The 25,873-nt window shown below is 40.7% G+C and overlaps 1 protein-coding gene across 1 annotated transcript; it reads right to left on the reverse strand.

Moving 5' to 3' along the window:
• Positions 1-725: 725 nt before the first annotated feature.
• On the reverse strand, positions 726-25,260 carry DDX4 (DEAD-box helicase 4; the record flags this gene model as incomplete). Its single annotated transcript, XM_041424576.1, has 16 exons — positions 726-806; positions 2,595-2,675; positions 2,831-3,101; positions 4,225-4,324; positions 5,140-5,285; positions 8,359-8,525; positions 9,463-9,592; positions 12,072-12,226; positions 13,497-13,649; positions 14,683-14,825; positions 16,420-16,500; positions 22,472-22,552; positions 22,740-22,805; positions 24,328-24,402; positions 24,669-24,732; positions 25,189-25,260. Coding segments are annotated over 16 exons (1,866 nt in total), but the record flags the coding sequence as incomplete, so codon positions are not given.
• Between the last annotated feature and the right edge of the window lie 613 nt (positions 25,261-25,873).

The raw sequence follows: 25,873 nt of genomic DNA on the forward strand, positions 1-25,873 counted from the left end.
TTTAGAAGTATTACCTGCCTGGATTTAGTGGGAAGACTGTACAAGACACAGTGCTCAGCACTGTGAGCTAAACAGCAAGCCATGAGAACCCTGTAAGCTTGTTCAGCTGTGCAAAATGTAATGACCTTGCTCTTTTCCTTGGGGACCCAATGATATGCATCTTTGTCTCTGCATACTGCATTGATAAGAAAAAAAAAAATCAATGAAAAAGCAACTTGACAAAAAAAACTAGAACTGTTAGTGACTGCTTACCTCCTACAGCTTCTGCAAGCCTGGGAAAATTCTTGGATAGAAAAGGCACCAGGCTTGTTTTAAAGCAAACTTTTCCACAAGATATTATCAGTCAAAACTAAAAACATTCTACTAGATTCAAAATGGGGCTTCATCCTTTCTCTGTAAAAACGTGTATTTTCACTAAGTTGTGGGTATAGTCACTGACCTTTAGTTCCAGTTTGTGAAACTGCAGTGACATATAGCTGATACACAGGCAACAATCCAAATGCACATCTCAAACTTTTATTAAAGAGCTGTTTAACAGATCCTCAAGTCATCATAACGCAAGATTCAAACTTTTTAACTGACATGCTACAAAAAAAAAAAAAACAAAGTTCAGATGAACCCTTACAAAAAGCTCCTTCCCAAACTGGGTTTTCACAAAATTATCTTCTCATGTAACATTTCACTTACAGCAAAACACAGTACAAACTAGTTTGGTATAACGCAATTTAATCCCATGACTCAATTTCTCTTGCAGAACAGTCCATCTTTACTTCTCCCGCATTCATGTTGCCTCTGCCTCTGTAATTCTAGGAAACACAACAGGTTCTAGTTTAGAATTATTAATACTTTCAATCATTTAATGGTAAGTTACCACAAAACAATTTTAGCCTTCTGCATGCACCTATCTCAATGTAATCTGAACACCCAGGAAGTTTTCATCATTAATCTCCTACACACAAGGGGTTTTTTACATTGGTGTGAAATTACCGCAGTTTAGCCAACCTCAGATTTTATCACATGTGGGAATAACACTTCCCATAGTTCACATCTCAACTTCTTTCTTTTCTTACCCAACACAAATCAGTTCATACAATTGTGGGAAAAAAACTTCCTTTTCCACTACATACTAAAGAATGACTGTCTGCATTACCTTCCCAGTAAAATCCTTTTTCCTTTGGAAAAAGACTAAAGCTCAGTAATCTCCAAGACTGTCTCAAAATAATCACCTAAGATCCTTCAACAGATTCCTCTTTCCAATTCATCATTTGATTATCAAATGGACTTATAATGAAAAATGGGGTTTATTACAAATAAAGAGTTTGTCAGACTGACATGAGAAGGTCTCATAATAATTGGAACCTCACATTCTTCAACTCAAGGAACTGGTGCACTGTATGTATGTGATACTAAGGGCAGTATTGCCAATGCAAGCAGACAGTTTTCACATGAAAATCTATTCTATCCTGGACAAAGAGTTACAGTCTAATTTGGTTACTCAGAGGTTGTGAAAGCCATGGACGGACTTACACCTAGAAATGATGGATTTCATTAAATGCTGGGAGACACTACAAAAAGGCGGGAGACATGCATTTGAAAGCAATCTAGTGAGATCCACCTCTGAAACAATCTAGTAAAAAAGCAAAAATAAAGTTTCCTTGAACTAGAATAAACAAGAAAGATCCACTGAGTCAAGAATTACTCTGCAAGAAAAGGTTTGTGCAAACATACACAACAGCTGTAATGTGAGGCTGTGAGTTTGAGAAGGAAACGACGTTTGTGTAACTGACATCTCATGAAGTCCCCCACCCCAGAAAAATTATGCAGATCTAGTAAGGGGACTAGCCAGACAGGTAAAAACATCCAAACCACTGAAAGCTTTCAATAACTATGGTATGGGAAAAGATAATTAATGAAAGGAAAGTCAGAGCTTGAAGTGAAGCTTCAGACATTGTGTATGCACTGAGAGCAGTTATTTCTACTATGCTCTCAAAGGAAGTACATTTGTAACATTTGGAAACAACTGATCTGTAATAAAATTCTTATGGAATCAAGACATGAAAGAAAGGCTTTCAAACAGGATTAAGCACAGAATGTAAAATTACCACCAGCAAGACACTAGAAGGCTTCTCTTTGCCACAGACATTAAGAATTTTGACACAGACCACACTGGGGCATTTACCTAACTAGAATTATCTGAAGTTTTCAGTCAACTGAGTTGCTTGACTAGGTGATTCATAACAAGCAGTAACTGTATAATCAGGAACTATTAGCTCCCACCCTACATGTGTAGCACAGAATTTTCCGAACTACATCTTTTGTTTATGTTTGCATGAATGTTTCTTCCAGAGGAATCCTGACTTTACAGATCAAGACTACAGCAGCTAGTAAGGAGGCCACACTCTAAGAGCCCAAGTCAAGCAATTTGTCTGAAATTAGTTTCAGTAGTACTGAATTCTTTGAAGATGCACAACTAAGAAAACTAAGTCAAAACAGTGTCAGTGGCATTACTCTGGATATATACCACTAAAGACAGTTTTAAACTGTCTGAGACAAAGTTCTAATAGCCAAGACTTCCAGTTAATTTCCAGACCTACCTTTTGGGTATGAACTGGGAGTCGCCCTCCTGCAGCCTCAAAAGCAACTTCTGTCAACCAAACAGGAACTTCCTGCTGAGCCTATGCAATTAGGAAAATCAATTCAGAGACTTTGACTGCTTTACCAATTCAGATTACGAGTTCCATAACTGTACCAAATATGTCACAGTTGTTCAGTACATTCAAGTGAAATCTTAAAGAACAGAAAAAGTTCAGCACTAAGATCTAAAACTTACATCTGAAAGCACTTTAATTAGAGGCTGTGCAAGATGACCATCTGAATTGTTATCAAAGAAGCCAACCGCTTTCCCTGTATTTCCACAACGACCAGTTCGCCCAATTCGGTGTACATAGTCTTCAATGGTGGAAGGAAGATCAAAATTAATAACATGCTGAACGTTTTCAATGTCCAGACCTCTTGCTGCCACTGATGTTGCCACAAGAACTAGACATTTTCCAGAACGAAAATCCCGAAGTGCTATTTCTCTCTCTCTCTGTTCTCTATCTCTATAAAGAAAGCAAGCGTGAGAATGGATATCTCTAAAATGGATAGTATTATTTAAGATATAATTTAAATGTCATATAAATATCATGTTTCATGGAAAGAAGCTCTTGGGGGGGGGGGGGGGGGGGCAACAACAGATGCAAAACAACAAAACACCCGAACAACTCATACACTGCCCAGTTTAAGTTTTCTGAATTTTTACCTGAAGAGCAGCAAGACAGAACAACTGTTTAAGCTTAGGTCTTTAGAGAAATTAAGGTTTTTTAAAAGAACTGGATATAATTATACATTAAACTCACTACCTCTCTAAGAAAATCCATTTGCTTAATTGATTACAATTTCCTATAGCTTTGTAGCAGGGAGCCAGAATAGCAAAGACAAAGTCTACACAGACCCCTGCACAGGCCATTTTTCAGATACACTAAAAAACCTCTGTGCAGTCAACAGTACAGAATTTTTCTTCTGTTCATCATCATGACAAGAAAACCAGATTTGCTCCAGTGTTTCCATATTTGAAGAATATTTACAAATTATACACTATTGAACTACAGTGGGTCAGAAAATCACTCCTGTTCTTTATTGTCCAAGTAAGAAAACAAGTTCGAAAGCTAACCAGTGCTCTTTAGGATCTGAACATGGAATAGTTAGTGAAGCCTGGTATGACCACTACTCCAGAGAACAATAACTATCCTGACTTCAACTCATAAAGGTAAAATGAATCAGAAACCAGTAACATTGATGACAATTTAACAGCTTCCATTGAACCAGTTTTCTACATATTCTACATATATTCTACCTCAATTCACACTACAGTAATTCTACAGAAATGTATTAAGAACCTCCTCCCACACAAGGGCGTTGTGGGTTAGCAATTCAGGCACACCAGCAATGGAAGGCCAGATCTTAAAAGCTATATGGCTTTCACACACCTACAAATCCAACAGCCACAGGATATACACAAACATCTTGCATCTATATGCTAAGATCATTTTAGCTGCTCTTCAACCTTGATATTCTGGTGTCTGTCAGAACACATGGCAAGCTAAACTACGCAGACATGGCCAAATGTGAGTTCTCAACAAAAGTTCTTAAAACACAGGTGACTTTCATTTTAAAAATACTTACCCATGAATACTAGTGGCTGGTATGTTTTCTTGACAAAGAAAGCATGCAATGAAGTCTGCTTTTCTCTTGGTGTCCACAAAGACCAGGGTTCGTTCATTACCTATGTTAAACAAAAGTTTAAAGCCACTGCAGTTTGAAATATGACGCCATTTTCACTATTTAGAGTAGCACTTATCTATATTAACACCTAATGCAGGCACACATTTTGAATAAAGTCTTTAAAGTATGACTGTAATTTCTTGCCTATTCTGAGCTAATTAAATTCAATCCATCAATTTCTGTATCAATACAGAAACTGAGTGAAGACACATACATTGTTTTTCTCCTCAATAAAAAGAGAAAACAAACATTGTTTCCTGCAACACGCAGGCATTTCCTTTCTAAAGCAGTACATTATCCTAAGCACTGAACAGCAAGATTCCACAGACCATTTTTTAATTCCAAACTCACATTCAGTCTTCAGCATTAAAACTTAAGACATATAGAACAAATATGGAAAAATCCCGGACACTACTAAAACACAGGCCCAAACATTCACATAGTAATTTTAACACACCTGCAATCATGAGATAATATCCCCAGATGCTGAAGTAACTGACCATATAAAGTAGAAAACCATGTAGGAAGGTTGTCTGATAGTACTTAATAGAGATGAAACATTGACAAATACTGGGCATTAGACTAGATTCACTGACATCTACAAGTCCCTTCCAACCCAAACTAGCCTATAACTCTATGAAATACCTCTACACAAATATGCCTAAAAATCTGCAGCTCCCCAAGTTCTGCTTCAAGCTTCATCAACAGTCTTGTAAAGCACACAACAAAATCATATAGCCATGACCTTTCAAATGCAAGTTTAAAGCCAAGCAAGTTTGACTTCTCTGGTGAACAACTGGCATTAAATAAAATTACCTATGCTGCGTAGAATTTCTATCAGCTTGTCTCTCTTGAAAGACTGAGAAACTTGAAGAATATTTTGCTGAACATCACTGCATGCTCCACCCGCATGTCCAACAACAACAAATAAAAAATCAGTTTTCAAAAATTCACAAGCTAGCCTGAAAGAGACAAAATTTAGCAACATGAAAAATGTTATGTAATTATTCTTGCTTTAAAAGTATGTACTTTCCTTTATGTTTAAGCAACATGTACAAAAAATATTTTTATCCTCCATTTTGTGAGGAACAATACAAGTAGTCTTATATACATTTTTAAAAAGCCAGAAAAGTCTACACAGTTTGGTCCAGCACACAAACCCCATCCTGGGCTGTGTGAAGTGTGACCAGCAGGCCAAATGATTCTATCTCTGCCTTTTTAAGACCTCAGCTGGAGTACTGCATCCAGCTGTGGTATCTTCAGCAAAAGACACACATGTCAGAGAAGATTCAGAGAGGCCACAAGGATGATCAGAGGGCTGGAACACTTCTCCTCTGAAGACAAGCTGAGAGAGTTGAGGAGCAGGGATTAAGCCTGGAATAACCTTATCGCAGCCTTCCAGTACCTAAAGGGGATTTAGAAAAAAAGACTGAGACAAACTTTTTACACAGGCTGATAGGATAGGACAAGTACAGGCCGGACAGAGAATGGATCCAGACTAGACCTGGAGGGAAAGACTTGGGGGGGCTGGTGGATGAGGGGCAGGACATGACCCAGCAAGATGCACTTGCAGCCCAGAAAGCCAACTGTGCCCTGGGCTGCATCCAAAGCAATGTGGCTGGCAGGGTCAGGGAGGCAATTCTGCCCCTCTGATCTGATATTCTGAGACCTGTGTTCAGCTCTGGGCTCCCCAATATACGAAAGATATGGACCTGTTGGAATGAGTTCATGGAGGCCACTAACCTGGTAACAGACCTGGAGCACCTCTCTCCTATGAAGACAGACTGCAAGAGGTGGGGTTCTTCAGCCTGGGGCAGAGAAGGCTTCAGGGAGACGCTGGAGTAGCCTTCTAGAGTAAGCAGCTACACAGTACTTAGTTGCTAGCTGGGATTAAACCACAGCCTTTTAGTGGAAGATATAAAGACTCAAATGCTAAATTAAAGTTCTCCAGTCAACTAGAAAAATGCACGGTTCTCTCAACTCGCATGTACAGAAAGAGCTTCAAGTATCAGATCAAAGGTCTATGTAACAGCAGAAACAAGTTCAGGTATAAAACCAAATGTTATGTTAAAACTAAATCTGAATACAGTCACTTAAAAGAAACACAGGATGATCTGAACCCAAGAGGTCCAAAGAAAGCATCTTTGTGTCCCACACTACCAAAACAGTACACTGTTAAAAGTTCTCCTGATAGCACAGTATGGGGAATCATTAGCTTTCCTGACTCCAGCATCAGGAAAGCATTAAGTCCGGGAATTAACTGACTCTAGAAAACAAGGGTTTTCACACTCTAAAATGTCAACTTTACCTTTAGGCATTTCTGTTTCAAAAGGTTACAAGAAGAACAGGGGCAAAAGAAAAATGCCTCAAAGCTGCACATGGGGGGTTAGAGCAGCTATTATGAAAAAAATCTTCACTGAAAGAATTTTCAAGCATTGGACCAGGCTGGCCTGGAAAACAGTGGCATCACCACCCCAGAAGGTACTTAAAAGATGTGTGTATGTGGCACTTGAGGCATTGGTTTAGTGGTTCACTTGCTGGTGCTGGGTTAATGGTTAGACTTAATCAGCTTATGGGTCTTTTCCAGCCTAAATGCTTCTAGGACTCTAATGTTTTTATGCACTTCTAAACCATGATCTCATGTTTCTGAAGTCTTCCACCATCCTGCAGGACTGACAGTAGAAAGGTAGGTCTGTTGGGGTCTTTTCATTTAACAGGAGCAGACAGTAAATATCTTCAACAAGGAATTCAAGGAATCTCTCTTCAGTTGCTGGTAGTTACAGTACTCTTGATTCATCCCTCAGTATGCAAGAAAAATACATAGCAAAAGCGCCAGCAAAACCACAATGATAAAAACAGGCCTAGAGATTCTTCTTTCAAACCCAAAACCTGAGTGAATCAGCACACACTGTGTATCTTACAGGGAGATACACACACCTGGTCTTTTCCCAGGATACACTGAGAAGAGAGACCACATTCTTGCAGAAACAGGTAAACATGTGGAACAGAAACTATACTTGTGTACAGTACCATCTGAATGCTTGATTATCAGCTAAGCAAACAAGGTCATTTTTAGTTCACCACAAGATTATTCTTCCACACAAAGAACCCTATGAAAAAAGTCTGGACAAGGAACCAAAGCCACAATAGGTGAGTCCTGCTTTAAGAAAGGTGATACATTTCCAAATCAGTGGTAAGCACTACCTGACTGAATGGGAGAAAGCAGCACATTCCCCTCTTTCATTCAGGACAGCAAACTACTGAGAAGTATTTTCTCCCTCCTCAAAAGATCTTTCAGACTTTTTGGGACCAAAGGTAATTTTGGATTTGACTCACTGCATTACCAACACTCTTTATAACAGTGTCCCTACCACAGAAGTCATCAAAATTATTTGCACTGCTTCAACTGAAGTTTAGAGACTTCTGATTTAACACGGAATATTTAGATGCTGGTGTCTCAAAAAGCAGAAGAAATTGAGAATTAGTTGTTTTGTTCTGTTACTCAGCAACCATAGTTACCATGTGTTGAAGACTGTTCCCTTAAGTGAGAGGAACTTTAAAGGTAGTGAGTAGTAAACATGTAAGATGTATCATAAGGCCCATCTGTAGAAGCTTTTAAACTACTGAAAATAAATACCAATTATCTACATAAGAATTGAGTACTATGAACACTGGTAAGCTGAGCAGTAATTGCCAAGCCTCATTAGTCAATGATGGTGTTATCAGCAACATCACTGGTTTTGAGCTTGCACAGATGTGGTGGGGGAGGAATAAGAAACCAACAGGGGCAACATGAGTACTTCTGCAGAAGTAAAATTTAAAAGCCTTCAGATAACTTTCTAAATTGATTAGGAGTCCCCACCTAAATTAAGCAGTTAATGTTTTAAAGTACCTGCTTAAATTAAGCAACAAATATTAATATCACAGTTTTCAGTATTTTCAAGCTTTTAAAAATAAGGAGTGTTCTTAACTCTTCAGATATTTAGTTCTATACAAGTGTATCTTCAGATTTATTTCTATTTTTATTCTACTCACCTCTGAACTTCTTCAGGGAAAGTGGCACTAAACATTAGTGTTTGGCGTTGGTCTTTTTGTGGTATGTCTGGGAAAGATACCAACTTCTTCATATCTGCACCAAAACCCATATCAAGCATGCGGTCTGCTTCATCTAGCACCAAGTATTTCACATTATGCAAACCAATCTGCAATTATTACAGTCAAAGAAAAATACTATTGGTTCACTGACAGTATGCACTTAAAAAATAGCCTAATTGCAAAAATCCATCTTTTATTTATTTCAAGTTAATAAAAAGTGAAAGTATTTTGATTTGTTTACATCTCAACCTCTACTCAGCCTTTTAATCTGCACAAATTCACACACCACAGTGCTTCAGAAACTGGTTCAGCAATGTAAACACAGAGCTTAAGAGACCAACTATAATTCAGCCCATCTATTTTGGAATTATGCTTTGAGTTTTAGAAAGGTTCTCTCATAACCCTCAAACATTCTCAAAAACCTTTTTTATTTTTCTGTAAAAGAATTATGTCAGAAAGCATTATTAAGAATATCACAACTTTACCCTTGATGAACAAGATTATCACTTTTGACTAAAAGCCTGACCACTGCAGAAAACTCATCTTCAGTTTACAACCAAGTGTTTTTCCAAACTCTGTACAGTGAATATCAGAGTCACCACACTAACACGTAAAAATTTTAATATGAATTATAATAACTGGGGGAAATATAAATTCAAATATAGTACTATATAACCTGCAGTTTGTATTTTGGATCAGTATGAAAATACAGTGCAAGACGGATAAAAAGCCACTGCAGCAAAACAAACAGGACATAAGTGAAGATCTACTATGGAATATGTCACAAGAACTACGTGAAAGTGTTCCAGGTATTTATTTGATTTACACTGATATTATCCAGCTGTCTCCGAAAGGAACTGAAGAGATCTGGACTGGGCTACTCCTTCATAAACTTCATGGAATTCACTTGTATTTCAGTGCCTGTACAAAGGCAGCATACTGACAGAGCCATTAAAAACCAATCTCTTCTATTAATTTTAAGGAACAAAAAATAGTATTTTGTCTTTTAGTTAAGGGTATTTAGATGAAGCATTAAGATGTTACCTTTCCTCTTCCAATGATGTCTAGAAGCCTTCCTGGAGTGGCACACAGTATATTACAGCCTTGCTTTACCTGACGAATCGAATAGTCTGTTTGTGTACCTCCGTAGATCACAACAGGCCTTATACAAGTTCTGTTATGTAGAAAAAGATTTGCATTAATTATGTAAGTATGCAAACAGTATTGTTTAATGCAAGTTCATATAAAATAATCGGATCTACCACAAATCAGTTTAAGAGTGGTTTAACTCCTCCAGCATACAGCTCCATCCAAAAACAGTGCTCAAAACCAGAAACCCACTCCGAGAAAGCTTAAAGTTCCCCACATACTACATAACAGAGGCTGCCGAAGTGGCCTACTAGGAACAAACACTTCATTTCACCTGCGTTCTCCCCTCTCTTCAACTGAGACCTACTAACAGTAACAGTCAAAAGACTTTGTCCCCTTTTATACAGCATCCTCAGAAAAAGCAAAACCACCACTACATATGCCTCAGAGCTTCAGAAGTAATCTTTGCAGACCTTAAAAGGGGCAAAACAGTAAGTACACACATGGCATCTTTGTAAAGCAGCTAATCACATTGGCCATACAGTGTGTGACTCAAGGATTAGACAGCAAATCCACCCAAAGACTATACTACTCTGCCCTTCCCACCATGCTCTTTGGTTAGATCTGCCAAGTAGCTACATCAGAAACTCCTCTGTAGAAAACTGTTTCTCTAAGCAAGAATTACCTTATGCAGCTCTGAATTATGTTTAGCTCGTCTTTATAACCTTCTGCTAAGATCTTTAAGTGCAATGAGTATTTTCACACCCAAATTCAAATGGTCTTTTACTGAAGATATTAATTCAGCTTCATAACGCAACAATGGCGATCAGGTAAATCTGGTAAATTTTTACCAAAGTTAAACACAACTTTTCAGAAAGCTTTAGTCAAGAATAGAAATTCCCTCTGGAATCCCACAATTTCAGTATTTATCCATTATTCGTATACATACATATTTCATACTCCTATTTGCAAATTAAATCAAACGGCCTAAGATCATAAATCTCAACTGATCAATACACAAGCTCTTCTTTAGATACTACAGATCCACATCCTGATATCATTTAACTTGTTCTCATTTTTAGTACAAGCCAGCTGTAAGAAAAGCTTTCTAGATTCAAATGTTATTTTATGATTAATTAATCTGTATCTAGTTTAAGACAGCATAAAACCAGAACCAGCTACAAAGTTATACAACAGTTTTAGAGATTAAGAAGCTGTTCTTAAGAACCTATTTATTAAGTAGATATGCAAAAATGATCATTCTTCCTGAAGACAGCTTCCAAGTGTAAGTTGGCTTGAATAAAGGCAAGTATGATTTATCCCACCAGATTCTACAGTGATGATGTTCTGCATTTCACCTCCAAACAGTAATAAACTGTTACATAACACAGATTTAGTTCTCTTCTGTACACTGGTAAAACCTATTACTTAGTAAAAAGATTATTGACAAATCTAGTAAAAATGTACTCTCACACATTCAAGGACTTAGTGAGAAGTTTAGGTCTCTCGTTCTGTTTCGAAAGCTCAAAGAGCTTTTTCTTTGAGCTCTGACATGTCTGTCTAACCCCAGAAACACCAGGAAACAGGAGTAATTAGAAACCATCACTGGAAATTAACTAAAACAAATTAACTAAACCACACTCATCTCCATTTTGCCAAGATCAAAGTAAAGCAAGTATAAATTGCTTAAGATATGCTAGTAAGTTTCCTCATATTGAATACATCTAGTGCAGGTAGCTCAGTGTGCAGCTGCAGTGCAAGCAGCTGACCGATGCCTGGTGGCAAGAAATCACTGGAGCTCAGGCAAAAGACCATGAACTGGCACTGACCCTTTACTTAACAAAGGGCACATGGACCTGCACCACTAGCCAGGTCACCTGATGCTCAGACTCTGCAGGAGCAAATAACTTAGTAAAAAGATCTCAAAATATTAGATACATAAACTGTCATCATATAAAAGCCCAGTGATTCCACTGTTCAGGGGTCCCTTCAGGAGACACTCTGAGCTGTTACACGTTGCTGCAAAACAATGAAATTACTTGAAAGAAATAGAGGTCTGAGATTCTGCTATGGGAAACCTGGGGTCAAGTCAGTGAGGAAACCTCATCTGACTCTCTGAGTGGTGTGTGTCGGAAGTTAAGTCGGGCAACGAGCAGCTCACTAGAGCCACCTGCTGCAAAAGGGACTTTGGTCCCAATAGCTGAAGTCCCTGGTGGTGTCAGTGACTGCCAGAGAGGCTCCTGGATGCTCAGACAGGAAAACTTTCTTAGCAAGTCTTTAAGAAACTTCACTTTTCTCATCAGTAGTAAGCTAAATACTTCTCTTCAAGCTGGAGTAAGTATTCCATTCACCCACCCCAGTATCAGAAAGATTAGGCAATTAAATCCCTAGTCATATAGTAAGAAACCTGCTAAGCAGTACTATAATGTGAACTCATTATAATCTAAATGCAAGTGTTTGTAATTTGATTGGCACAAAAAAAAATTTGCAAGTATTTATGAAAAAAATAAAGCACTGCTGATTGAAGTAATCATCAATACCAGGCAACAGTGCAAAAAGCTTACCCATACACGAATTTTCTTGCTTCTAGGAAGATCTGATTAATCAGTTCTCTAGTTGGGGCAATAATAATACATTCCGGTTCTTGCTGCTCTTTAAAGCTACTGGCAGTTACACCATCCCTCATCATTTGGGCAACAATTGGTACAAGAAACGCTGCCTGGAGGGAAAAACCACAGCAGTATTTGGGTTGCTTAGTCTTAAAAGCTTTCATAAGTCACATTAAAATCTGTGTATCGATCTTAAAGCTTGAATGACAGTGTACACAATAATCAAGGACATCAGACTGCAAAAGGATTGACCTGAATGCACAAGACAACATTTAAGCTCTTTTCTCCTTGTTAACCAGTATGAAAGTATATCTCTAGATCCTAACAGTCTAGTAACATAACAATCCTGCAGTGCCTAACTTTCCATACAGTTCCACACACTGATGACATACCCTGATAATTAAGTAACCCAAGACCAAAACCTACTAGAACGGCTGATCAGCTTGCAACACAGCTGCACCACACCAGCACACTTACTTCCCCGTAAGACTAGATACCCACAAACCTGCATCTGTACAGCAGTCCCAAAAACACTCAGAATATTTACAGCACAGACTTTGGATGTTCCCCTGTCTGCAAACAGAAGGGGTTTTCCAAAAGAACTAGCAAGCTACCTTAAAACTAGTCTAGGATTCCACACTAAACTAAACAGCAAAAAGCTACACTTCATAACCAAACATCTACATCCACCAGTCTGTCAGTCATTAGGTTTGGGTACACGAGTTTAAAAAGCTGAGACAATTTTCAGCTTAGTAGCAACTCTCAACACTGTTCCATGATTAAAAGCAAATCACCTAAAATCAAGACAGGTGCATATCAGATTCCATCAAACTAAGTACAAGAAACCTGCACACCACAGTTACACTCAGCGTTAAGTTTGAAAAAAAAAAACAAAACCAAAACACACACAAAACTCATACACACACAACAGAAAAATAAAGAAATAAACACACACAAAACAAAAATCAAACAAACAAAAAAATATACAGAAAACCAAAACCACAAATAACCACCAAAAATAGCTGCCAACAAAAAACCAAAACCAAACAAATGCCACTAAGACGCAACTCCACACAACACAGAAGTCCTTACTTTCAACTGCTGAGTCCTGTCATCAGCAGTTTCTAGGACTGCCTGCCTATACTATTGAATCCACAGCTGTATCTCTGAAGGCTGGTCTGCTTGTACCAAAATACTAGTTTACTGAAATAAGGAATAAAGCCCAAAATGTGACAACCCTATCATCATTCATATCTGTACCTGATACCTGCCACTGCTGCACAAGTGAAATTAATGGCCACGAAGAAGTCAAGCATGTGACACGGAAGAATGAGGCATCCCACTGGAAGCTCATGGTCAAATACTGCACAAAATGCTTACAGTTTTTCCTGATCCTGTCTGGGCACATGCCATTAAATCCCGTCCCGCCAGTATAATAGGAATGCTGTACTTCTGCACTGGAGTAGGTTTGGAGTATCCAGCTTTAGCAATGTTCACAGTTAAAGTATGACACATGTTAGTGTCGGCAAAACTCTGTAACAGAAGAAATTATTAACAGTTATTACACAATCACAGAATGCAAAAAGTTTAAAACCCAAAATGCTTACTGTATGATAGAGACATGCAAATACTAAAGAGTGTTAATTTTAGAAGTTGTCTCACCAGTCATTTGCCAAGGCTCCTAAAGGTAAAAGCCCCAAAGGTCTCTAAAATCTGCTCATGCCATTCAAGTAACATTGTCTGCAGGACAGTGAACACTGGTCTTATTAGTTTTAAGAGAGAATTGCTCAGAAGTCATACACCTGGATACAAGCAAGTAAATTCACATAGCATGCTATGAAAAAAACCTCAAACTCTGTAGTTTCATTTCATGTAGGAGCTAAACATTGTCTCTGTGCTAAACCAGTAAGGGTAGATATAACAACATTCCTAGCCAGGACCAAAAAGTAACACAGGTGACAAAAATCAGTTTAACTTCAGTGGGAACACCTCTGCATCTTCTCTTTCAACACAGGTAACACTAACCCCTCTCCACTTCTCATTCTTTCCCCTAAAAAGAACTTTTTTCTTTTAAAATTGGCCAGCCATTATAGATAAAAAACTAAGTTATATGTTATAACAGTGAACTGCAACCACAGAGAACAAGGCTACAAATTACTTTAAAACACCCCTCTTTCTATACACTTACTACCCCAACTGGCATTCATTTACATTTTTGAAGATCCCCCAGTAACTGACTTCAATAAGGTAATTATACCAGTCTGGTCAGAAACTGCTGCAAAAGACCTCTTTCTTTCAATATCTAAACTGGTATTCTTCCACAACGTAATGGCTATTCTTCCTATATAGCCAGTATTACTTCCTCTATACCACTTAGGTAGTTTGTTAAGGTACTGTGAAATCAAATTTTTACCTTTCAAATGGGGAGCACCTCCTCCCAACATCACACTATCTGCAAGATTTGGTATTCTTTATTAGTATTTTCATTAGCTGCAAATATTGAACCCACTACACATCCTTATAAATCATGCTTCACACAAACTGTGAGAATAACCAACTCACTGACCATTAATGCTGCTGGAGGGTCCAGTCCTGACACTTCAACAACATTTTCATCATACTTGTCAAAATTCATTCCTGTCTGGTAATGTGCAAAGATGGCTTGCTCATCATCAGGTGGAGGAGGGGGCACATAAGTCACCTTTGGACCTTAAGTTCACAAACAATATAAGGAGAAGTTAAAATAAAAGTATTTTAAGATGAAGCTATTGAAGATAAATTCAGTGAGATGGCATCTGGATGTCTCTCCATTTTTCAAGAAGGCATCACAATTCCATACCTTTATTCCTCAGAACCTGATTTTATACTATGAGACCTAAAATCTACCTCCATATGAAGTCAGACTTGTAAAGCATTCATGTCTCACATTCACTCAAGGACCCCACTTTCAAGAGGTACTCACAAAAATTAAATTAGACTCTTCTTCATCATAAAGACAGACACATGCTCTTACGACACAACAAATTACTCACATGCTTCCCACACAACAAATTACTCTTTCTGAAGAACTCTTTCCACATGAAATTCTGTACAGATAGATGCAACTGTTGCATACAAGTACTCAGAACAGTTTTTAACACGCTAATACTTCAGACTGTAGTAATGAAAAAGGAATTACTATTCTGTATTAATGATGCAGTTATGTCCTCTATAAGCACTAGCTTATTGCCTCTATAAAGATTTCAATTCCTAAAAATCATTATTTGAACTAAAAATCTGAAAAAAAAAATTAGTTGAACAGAGTCAAATAGAGGCAAATCAATTGTTCTTCAGATATTAAGTATCACTTCTGAACACGTATACTAATCACTGGATCACAGAATGGTTTGAGTTGGAAGGAACCTTGAAGATGATCCATTTCCAACCCCCATGCCACAGGATGGACATCTTCCACTAGACCACATTGCTCAAAGCCCAACTGAATGTGGCCTTGAACACTTCCAGGGAAGAAGCATCCACAGACTCTCTGATCAACCTGCTCCAATGCTTCACTGCAACTCGCCCTCTGAGTAAAAAGCCATTTAGCCATCTTTTCTACAATGAAAATTACTTTACTGTTATCTTTTCTACAATGAAAATTACTGTTTTTTACAGTTATCACACAAAATGCTCTTACATGGAGAATATCAGCCCTCCACTGACCATTACACTGGTTTAATCCCACTCCTTATTTGAAGTATGGTACTTCTGTGAATAATATATTACTATGCTCTAGGTAAGACAACATATATGTTGCCAGGTACAGTAGCACCACAGGCAGAAGAATACAGCAGGACTACGGGGGAAAAACTCCCAACATTAAAATGAAGTTAAATCAGGAGTAAGTGGCCTGTCAGAGCTATACACCTTACTTGTCAGTGCTGACAACAAAATATTTCCCCTTACACAGGGCACAAGGGTAAAAGTCTAGATCAACTCTTTCAAAACTTAACAAGTTCTTTAAAGCTTACTTTCACTTTTGGGGTTAGCACCTCTGCTTCACTGTGCATAAACTGAACCAACCTCAGCACAACAAAGAAAAAGATTATGTAACACTACAGCTTTGAAAAGCCAGTAACTGAAATTCAAATGAGTTACAATGTCTTTTCCAGGCATACAACCAAGATACCTAGCATTTGAGGAAGGTTCTTAATAGGGAGAAAAATTAGTGACAGTATTTGCCAGAATTAAGAAGGAACTGTTTTGTCACTGATCACCAACGAGGAAATCTGTACAGCTCACTCCTGCCACTAAAAAGCCTCACCTGCACCATCTGTGAGTATTCCTCTTTCTCTAGAACCAGGAGTTCCAGACTGAGGTATGTCCCTTTGCCTACCTCGAGCACCTGTAACAGATAAGTAGCACACAGAGAGTATAAAATTAGTATCATGAAATACCAAAATGGAAGCCAGTACTATTTACTCCAACAAATCTGCAGAGCAACACTCCCAACAACTTCTTCATTAACTCCAACCTATACCATATTCTACCCAGTAATACTCATTTTTTAAGGAGACCATTCATATTCCACAACACAGCTGAAGAACAGAAGTAGCAGCAGGAGTTCTCAGTTCTACCATGGTAGCTCTCAGGGAGCAAAAAAACCCAGGAGGATCACCAACCATACACTGCACCCATACAAACCACTCAGGATGCAAAAAACACCAAACCATCAAGCTTATTCTCACCTTGTCCAAAGCCACCACGAAATCCTTTAAACCCCCTGTTTTCTGTACCAGCACCATCTACAGCATTTCGTTCTTGAAAACCTGCAATAACACAGCATAGCACACAGCAACTGCATCAGCACATCAAGTGCCTTTTGTCTGGATGAAGAAAAGTCATTTCAATGCTTTCACTCTTGACTGCTCACTCTCAAGGAATGAGCAAAGCCAGAAAGAATGGCCAGTATGCTGGCATCATACAAACCAGTCAATGCAACAAACTTGCACTCACCTTGCCCAAATCCTTTAAACCCTCTGTTTTGCATAGTGGCATCTTCTTCAATTCCTTCTTGAAAACCTGCAGTACAGCATAGCACACAATCACTGAACTTTGCCTAATTCTGATGTGCAGGTCAAGCCCCTTATATCTGGTAACTGCTCTTCTCACTCCTTATTTTATTCATATAAAAAGCATAATATAACACAGTGATTTTCCTAAATAGATGAAAAAAAAATAACAACAAGAGATACTTTTTTGCCAGAAAGCATTCAGCTGTTCTATCATAACGCAAAAATAAAAGAGTGTCATCTGTTACAGGGCACCATGAAGTTCTCCTAGTACAGCATCTTCCGCTCCACCAATGCCTGGTGTACCCCAGTTGTCATGGATTGACCGTCAAACCATGACACCAGTACATCAGTCAGTCTGGTTTTTCCACATCAACAAACAAAAACTACATCTTAAAGGCTGACACGCAAAAGTATCCATAAATACAACAGACATTAAATATTGCTTGCAAGTTACTTCACAATTGCTGCTACAGGTCTACATTAAAACTGCTTGTCATCAATGCCCCCCATCAAAGTGCTGCTGTCTTGCTTCGTGAAACAAGTCTAGCATTCCCCTATCATAATGGGATTCAGTCCAAAAGGTGAGAAAATGGTGAAATTTTTAGAACTTAGAAACAGTGCTGGTTTTGCAAAAAAGGCAACTTGTTTTTTAACAGAAATGAACTGCTATCATGTATTAAGGATGCTGTTTATGTCCTTAATGGGTATTACCACAGTGCCTCTGCAACACTTAATAAAATCATTATTTGAACCAAATACAGTCAAATCAACTGTTCTTCAGATATCAAGGAGCACTTCTGAAAATGCATAGTAATGAGAGAACAGAGTGGGCTGGTAGGGACCTTAAAGGTCACCTAGTTACAACCTCCCTGCTATATGCAGTGTTGCCACCCACTAGATCAGGTTGCTCAAAGTCCCAATCAAGCTAACAATTAGCTACACTCCCACAACTCACCAATAAGGAAATCTGTACAGTTCACCCCCACTACTAAAAAGTCTCACCTGCACCACCTGCAAGAGTTCCTCTTTCTCTAAAGCTGAGCGTTCCAGACTGAGGTATACCCCTTTGTCCATTTTTAGTACCTGTAACACAGAGTGTAGTGCACATAGAGCATAAAACTACAGAAATCACAGAATCAACTAGGTTGGAAATCACAGAAACAAAAGACCTTTGAGATCATCAAGTTTAACCTATGAACGAACACAACCTCATAAACAAAACCATGGCACTGAATGCCATGTCCAGCCTTTTCCTAAACATCTCCTTTCCTAAACACTAACACCACCACCTCCCTGGGCAGTCCATTTCAATGCCTTATCACCCTTTTTGTGAAGAACTTCTTAGTGATGTCCAGCCTAAACCTCCCCTGGTATAGCTTAAGACTATTTCCTCTTCTCTAGTCACTAGTTGCCTGGGAACACAGGCTGATCCCCACCTGCCTACAACCTCCTTTCAGGCAGTTGTAGAGAATGATAAGGTCTCCCCAAAGCCTCCTTTTCTCCAGCCTTATCACAGCTCCCTCCAGGACCTGTGCTCCAGACCCTTCATCAGCCTTGTTGCCCTTTTTTAGACTTGCTCCAGCATCTCAAGGCCCTTCCTAAACTGAGAGGCCCAGAATTGGACACAGCACTCAAGGTGCAGCCTAACCAGTACCAGGTATGGGGGACAATCACAGTCCTGGCCCTCCTGCTGATCCAGACCACGATGCCATTGGCCTTCTTGACCACACTGGTTGATGTTCAGCTGGCTGTTCAGCACCCTCAGGTCCCTTTCTGCCTGTCTGCTGTCCAGCCACTTTGCCTCATCCTGTAGTGCTGCAGGGCATTGTTGTGATGCAAGGGCAGGACCCAGCACTTGGACTTGGGCAGCACATCACTGGCTTCAGCCCATTAATCCAGCCTGTTTGGATCCCTCTGCAGAGCCTTCCTGCACTCCAGCAGATCAACACACCCTCAACTTACTGTCATCTGCAAATTTGCTAATGGCACATTAATCCCCTCATCCAGATCATCAGTAAAAATATAAACAGGACTGGGCCAAACACAGATCCCTGGGGGACACAACAAGTAACTGCTCACCAACTGGATGCAGCACCATTCACAACTCTCTGGGCCCAGCTGTCTAGCCAGTTGCTAACCCAGCACATGGTACAAGCTATAAGCTGACAGCTTTTCCAGGTGTATGCTATGGGAGATGGTGTCAAAGGTTTTGCTAAAGTCGACGTAGACAACATCCACAGCACTCCATACATCCACTAGGTGGGTCACTTGGTCACAAAAGGAGATCACATTGGTCAGGCAGGACATGCCACTCCAAAATCCACACTGGCTGTGTCTGGTCCCTTGGCCATATTGTATGTACCAGGTGATCACACTCAAGATTATCTGTCCCATAATCTTGCTGGGCATCGAGAGCAGGCTTATAGTTCCCCAGATGCGGCAAGAAGCTGTCCTCCATACACTCCAAGAAGCTCCCAGACTCCATCTTCTCCACTGTGTTGAGTTCCCAGCACATTACTTGGTACGTTAAACTCTCCTACATGAACAAGGGCTTAAAGACCTTGAACACCCTCCAGCTACTTACACAGTAATTCATTCATCACTTTATCCTGGTTAGGTGGTCTGGAAGACACCCACCAGGATGTCAGCCTTGTTGGCCCTTTGCTGATCCTTGCCCATAGGGATGCAACCTTATTATCATTAATCATACATTGTGCAGTGTTGAGACCCTCTCTAAAATACCAAGTGACCCCTCCACCTCTTCTCCCTTGCCAGTCCCTTCTGAAGAGCAAGAGACATCCACTGCAGCACTCCAATCGTGTAAGTCATTCCACCACACTTCCATGACAGCTACTACATCAGTCTTCCTTCTGTACAATGGCTTCCAGCTCCTCTTGTTACCCATGCTGCATGCATCTGTCTGCAGGCACTTCAGCTGGGCTTGGTTTCACTGCTGACACTGGCTGATCACCCTTAGCCTCCTTTCTAGAAAGCCTTGTTTCATCTCCTTCCCGCTTCAAACCTATTTTAAAGCTCTCTCAATCAGCCCTGACAACTCTGGCATAGAATCCTTGTTAGACAGATGGAGCCTACCTGACTCAAACAGGCCTGCTGCTGTGAAAATTGCCCCATAATCAGAAAAACCAAAACTCCCTGATGGCACCAGCACTTAAGCCAGTTACTGATAATGTGGGCTCTCCTGTTCCTTTCATCATTCATCCCTACTACTGAACAAACAGAGCAGAACATCACCTGCACTCCTGTCCCATGAACCAGTTAAGCCGGAGCCTTGAAGTCCTCTTTAATAGCACCGGTGCCCTTCCTGTCAACGTCATCACGGCAGACTTGGACACCAACAGCGGTTCATAATCAGAGGCCTGAATTAGTTAAGGGAGTCTGCTGCTGATATCCTGCAGCTGGGCCCCAGGGAGTGGGTCCAGTCAACAGACAGGGCCCCCAGTTCCCCTTAAAAAGGAGTCAACTACTACAACCACCCTTCCTTTCTTCTTAAGACCTGAAGCTGTGATCCATCTGACAAAGTACAACTGGAGGACCCTCCAGATGGATTTTTTTCTTTAGTATCATCTGCCTGATCCTCTGGATCCAGGGTCTCATACCTATTCTGTAAGAGCACCTGGGAAGGCAGTGGGGGTTAGGAGGGACCTATTTATTCCCCCCATCTACTAGGTCTCCTCCTCCTGCCTGGCAGCAAAAGGGGCAGAGCTACTCTGACATCTGCAGACCTTGTCTTACAGTTGGAAGGGTGTAACTCCCCCCGTCTATTTCTCTTCTGCTTCCACAAATACTCTGTGGGCCCTTCCACATCTTTTTTAAGCTCTGCCCCCAGACAGAGCAAATCACTCACCTGCTTACACCATAAGCAGGTTTGGTTTGTTTTTTTTTTTTTGCACCATCCTCTGGTACTAACACCAGGCTCAGATACTCCCTGCAGCCAGTGGCCAGGACACCTGCTTCCCTCTTGGGGGAGTTCTGTCTACGTTAGCAAACCCTTGCTGGCAGCAGCAACAGCTTTTGACCATTTGTAAATCAGTACTGGATCTAGTAAAGGAGGGGTACAGGGAATGACAACAAAAAAACACAGCTGAAATACCATACCAGACTACCATACAACCCATCACCAGGAGGATGGCTGTGCCCCAGCTGTGCTAACTGCCACATGAACTGACATACCACAGATCCCTGTTGTGCCACACCCCCACTGCACTCCCCATTTCCCCACACCTGCTACTTACCATGCCACACCCTTACTGAGGGGCCACACCTCAGTTTCCACACTCCTGGTCACTACTGCTCCTAGAGCATTTTAAATTGCACGCAAATGACCCAAACACTGCCCCTCACCCCCCTGAATGGCTGGTATGGAGGTGGTGGTGGGGCAAGGTGCTTGATCAGCTCTCCTAAATCACACATTAGTGTCATGAAATACTACAACTAAAGCCAGCTATTTGCTCCAACAAATCTGCAGAGCAACACTCCCAACAACTTCTTCATTAACTCCAACCTATACCATATTCTACCCAGTAATACTCATTTTTTAAAGAGACCATTCATATTCCACAACACAGCTGAAGAACAGAAGTAGCAGCAGGAGTTCTCAGTTCTACCATGGTAGCTCTCAGGGAGCAAAAAAACCCAGGAGGATCACCAACCATACACTGCACCCATACAAACCACTCAGGATGCAAAAAACACCAAACCATCAAGCTTACTCTCACCTCGTCCAAAGCCACCACGAAATCCTTTAAACCCCCTGTTTTCTGTACCAGCACCATCTACAGCATTTCGTTCTTGAAAACCTGCAATAACACAGCATAGCACACAGCAACTGCATCAGCACATCAAGTGCCTTTTGTCTGGATGAAGAAAAGTCATTTCAATGCTTTCACTCTTAACTGCTCATTCTCAAGGAATGAGCAAAGCCAGAAAGAATGGCCAGTGTATGCTGATGTCATACAAACCAGTCAATGCAACAAACTTACCTTGTCCAAAGCCACCACCAAATCCTTTAAACCCTCTGTTTTGTGTAGTAGCATCTTCCCCATTTCCTTCTTGAAAACCGGCAGCACAACCTAACACAAAGTAACAGAGCTGGCTCAATTCTGCATTTACAGATCAAATGCCATTTATCTGGCTGAAGAACAGAAGCCATTTTACTGATTTCACCCTTGTACTGGTAGCTCTCAGGGAGCAAAAAAATCCAGGAGGATCACCAACCATACACTGCACCCATACAAACCACTCAGGATGCAAAAAACACCAAACCATCAAGCTTACTCTCACCTTGTCCAAAGCCACCACGAAATCCTTTAAACCCCCTGTTTTCTGTACCAGCACCATCTACAGCATTTCGTTCTTGAAAACCTGCAATAACACAGCATAGCACACAGCAACTGCATCAGCACATCAAGTGCCTTTTGTCTGGATGAAGAAAAGTCATTTCAATGCTTTCACTCTTGACTGCTCACTCTCAAGGAATGAGCAAAGCCAGAAAGAATGGCCAGTATGCTGGCATCATACAAACCAGTCAATGCAACAAACTTATACTCACCTTGCCCAAATCCTTTAAACCCTCTGTTTTGCATAGTGGCATCTTCTTCAATTCCTTCTTGAAAACCTGCAGTACAGCATAGCACACAATCACTGAACTTTGCCTAATTCTGATGTGCAGGTCAAGCCCCTTATATCTGGTAATTGTTCTTCTCAGTCCTTGTTTAATAATTTCACAAAAACTTAAATACACAACTAAGTGATTTGCCTAAATATATGAAACAAATGAAGACAGGAAGTATTTTCTGACAAGAAGTCTGACAGAAAACAGTACTTCTCTCCTAAACAATTTCAAAAAGTAAATCAAACATTGGGTCTTGAAGTATTTGACTTTAGTGTTTATGCTAATCAAGCCACAAACTTCAACTCTTCAGTAAGGGCGCAGATGAGTTTAGACTTCTTCATCAAGGGCAACTGACAACATTTGTCCCTTCACAGTTTTCTTAACTGGTACTATAGAGTAAAGGGGCAATGCGAGTTGCTGCCTGCTATGAAGGGAGGACTTGAAAACATGTCTTTCAGATCTACAGAGTTCCATTTTTTTATTACTCAGAACTGCCTATTCAGTCGGCAGTAAGTACATAGCGTATTTTTTATTTCTAATGCCTTCCCTTAGCCACTCTTCTGAGTGGATGAGAAAGGAAATTAACATATGCATAACCAAGGTATTCTTCATTTTAGACTTAAGTTTCAGGGGTTATCTAAGGACCGAACAATCAGCTTAGAACACAATTTGCCCCTTAGTCCTTAGTTTTCAGCTGAACCCCTGTTCCATCATATTGTAATGACAAATATGTGGTACAGGACACCATGAAGTTCTCCTAGCACAGCATCTGTGGCTTCTTCGCCACCAGAGTTTGGTGTGTATACCACTCTATCAGTCAGTTCTCTTTTTCCACATCAGTTAGAGATACAAAAATTGTATCTTAAGGGCTCATATGCAAATGACAGCATTCCAAGTATCCATAAACACAACAGACCTTAAATACAGCTTGCCAGTTACTTCATAATTGCTGCTGGAGAGTCTACAGCAAAACTGCTTGACATTAGTGCCCTGCACCAAACAAGCGTAGCATTCACCCACCATAACAGGATTCAACAAAAAGGATGCAGAAATTGTACAGAATTTTTTCAAATAATCACTTGTGCTGTGTTTGACTGGGATAGAGTTAATTTCTTTCACAGCAGCTGGCACGGGGCTGTGCCTTGGATTTGCTGGAAACAGTACTAATAATAAAGGGATGTTTTTAGTTAGTGCTAAGCAGTGATCACACTGAACTGGGGCCTTTTCTGCTGCTCACCCCAGCACACCAGCAAGAGGGGGTGAGGGTGCACGAGACAGGATAGAACAGAACTAGGAAAGCTGATCCCACCCCATGTGGCATAAAGCTTAGCATATAAATCCAAGAAAAGGAGGAAGAGGAGGGCATTTGGAGTGATGGTATTTGACTTCCCAAGACATGGTCATGCATGATGGAGCTCTACTTTCAAGGAGCTGAACCTGCCTGCTGACTGAAAGTGGTGAATGGCAAAATTTAATTTATCATACCCAACTAGTCATTAGAAATACAACCACTACTGGAAGTTACCTTTGGCTGCAAAATTCCTTCCTCTGCCAAAACTACTCATTGGCTGATGCTGTGAGTTCACAAATTCATCAGCACCTACAATTAAAAAAAATAATTAAAATTCAAAGCTGTCTTTGACTCATTAGTAGTTATATGTTACTATATAATCACAGTAAAAAAAGGAAGCACTGACAGTAAAAAGAAGGCCTAATCATTATGTTCTCTGTATAATTTGATGCTGCTATTCCATGGGGGTCCCATTAAAACATCACAATAACATTGTGTTTTCCTTCAATCCTGTACAATGCTCAAGGGACCAACTCTTCCAAACATCAGTAAAGTTAAAAGTGCCTTTCACATACCAAATGAGTCTACACTTGAATTAAAGACAGATGAGGTGTCATTTGGTCTCTCAAGCAAGCTAACCTGCAGAAAGAAAAAAGGCACAACAATACAAAGACTTTAGGCCTAATAAAGCATGTAAATACAAACACAGCTACTAAGTCATGCACTTGAAAGAAGTTGCCTTCTGCATCTTATGAAAGATGCATTTCACACTAAATGGCATACTGGTTGCATCTGAAAGCTACCAAAAAACACATTATACACAGCTGACACGTCAAGATCACTTAAGCACACAACAATCACTAGTATCTGCACAAAACATCAGCAAGTAAACTGCTAGCACAGAGAAAATCTCTCTTCTGTAACTGAACTCCTATGGCTGCCTACCATATTTCCAAACATCACGAGAACAGGGAATAGCACTGCCCAGCAGCCACCCAGGCTGCAGGGACACGGGTTGGAGGAAGGAAACATAGAAAAAGAAAAAAAAAAGAAACAAACATACTCAGTCGCCACAGCCGCCCCTCCCACTCATACCTTCTCAAGGGATGGGAGTAACGCCTCATCCCCTATCTCCGCATTCCAGTCTTCCTCCATTGTGCTGCGCCCTGCCAGAAGGAGAGACAAAACTCATCAGCGGCCGCCTCCCACCAGGCTTCGGAGCGTACCGCGAAAGAACAGAAAATGGCTCCCGGCACCGAGGCTCGCCGACGCCTACGGGCGGGAGTGAGCGCGCCCGGCGCGGGCGCTGCGCTGGTGCGGATGGAGGAGGTGAGGGTCCTGCCGCGAAAAAGCACTCCGCTACCCTCAGGGCAGCCCCTCTCCTACCTCCTTCCCACGGTCGCCAACACTGCGCGCCGAAAGAAGATGGCGGCTAGCGCCGACAGCCCTCAGTGCGGCCACATGTGCCCCTGCCGCCACATCACGTGTCGCGCCCGACGGCCAATGGACGCGCGGCGCGGGCGGGCTCCGCGGGCGCGCCCCGGCCCCTCACGTGCGGCCGCTGCGGCGGGAATGGCGCTGCCGAGGCGCCGAGGGCCTGGAGCCGCCGAGCCGCAGCTGGCGCAGCGGCCATTTCACTGCTACACCTTTTCCAAGTATTAGCGGAATACCCAGCGTGTGCTTCTGCTGGAATATTAAAAAAAAAAAAAATATGTAAAACAGGAAAAACAATACAAAATTAACTCCCCCGGACAACTCAAACTTTAGAATGACACCTCCT

This window comes from Onychostruthus taczanowskii, unplaced genomic scaffold (genome assembly GCF_017590055.1).
Source record: "Onychostruthus taczanowskii isolate IOZ18803 unplaced genomic scaffold, ASM1759005v1 scaffold83, whole genome shotgun sequence".
Classification (NCBI taxonomy): Eukaryota; Metazoa; Chordata; class Aves; order Passeriformes; family Passeridae; genus Onychostruthus; species Onychostruthus taczanowskii.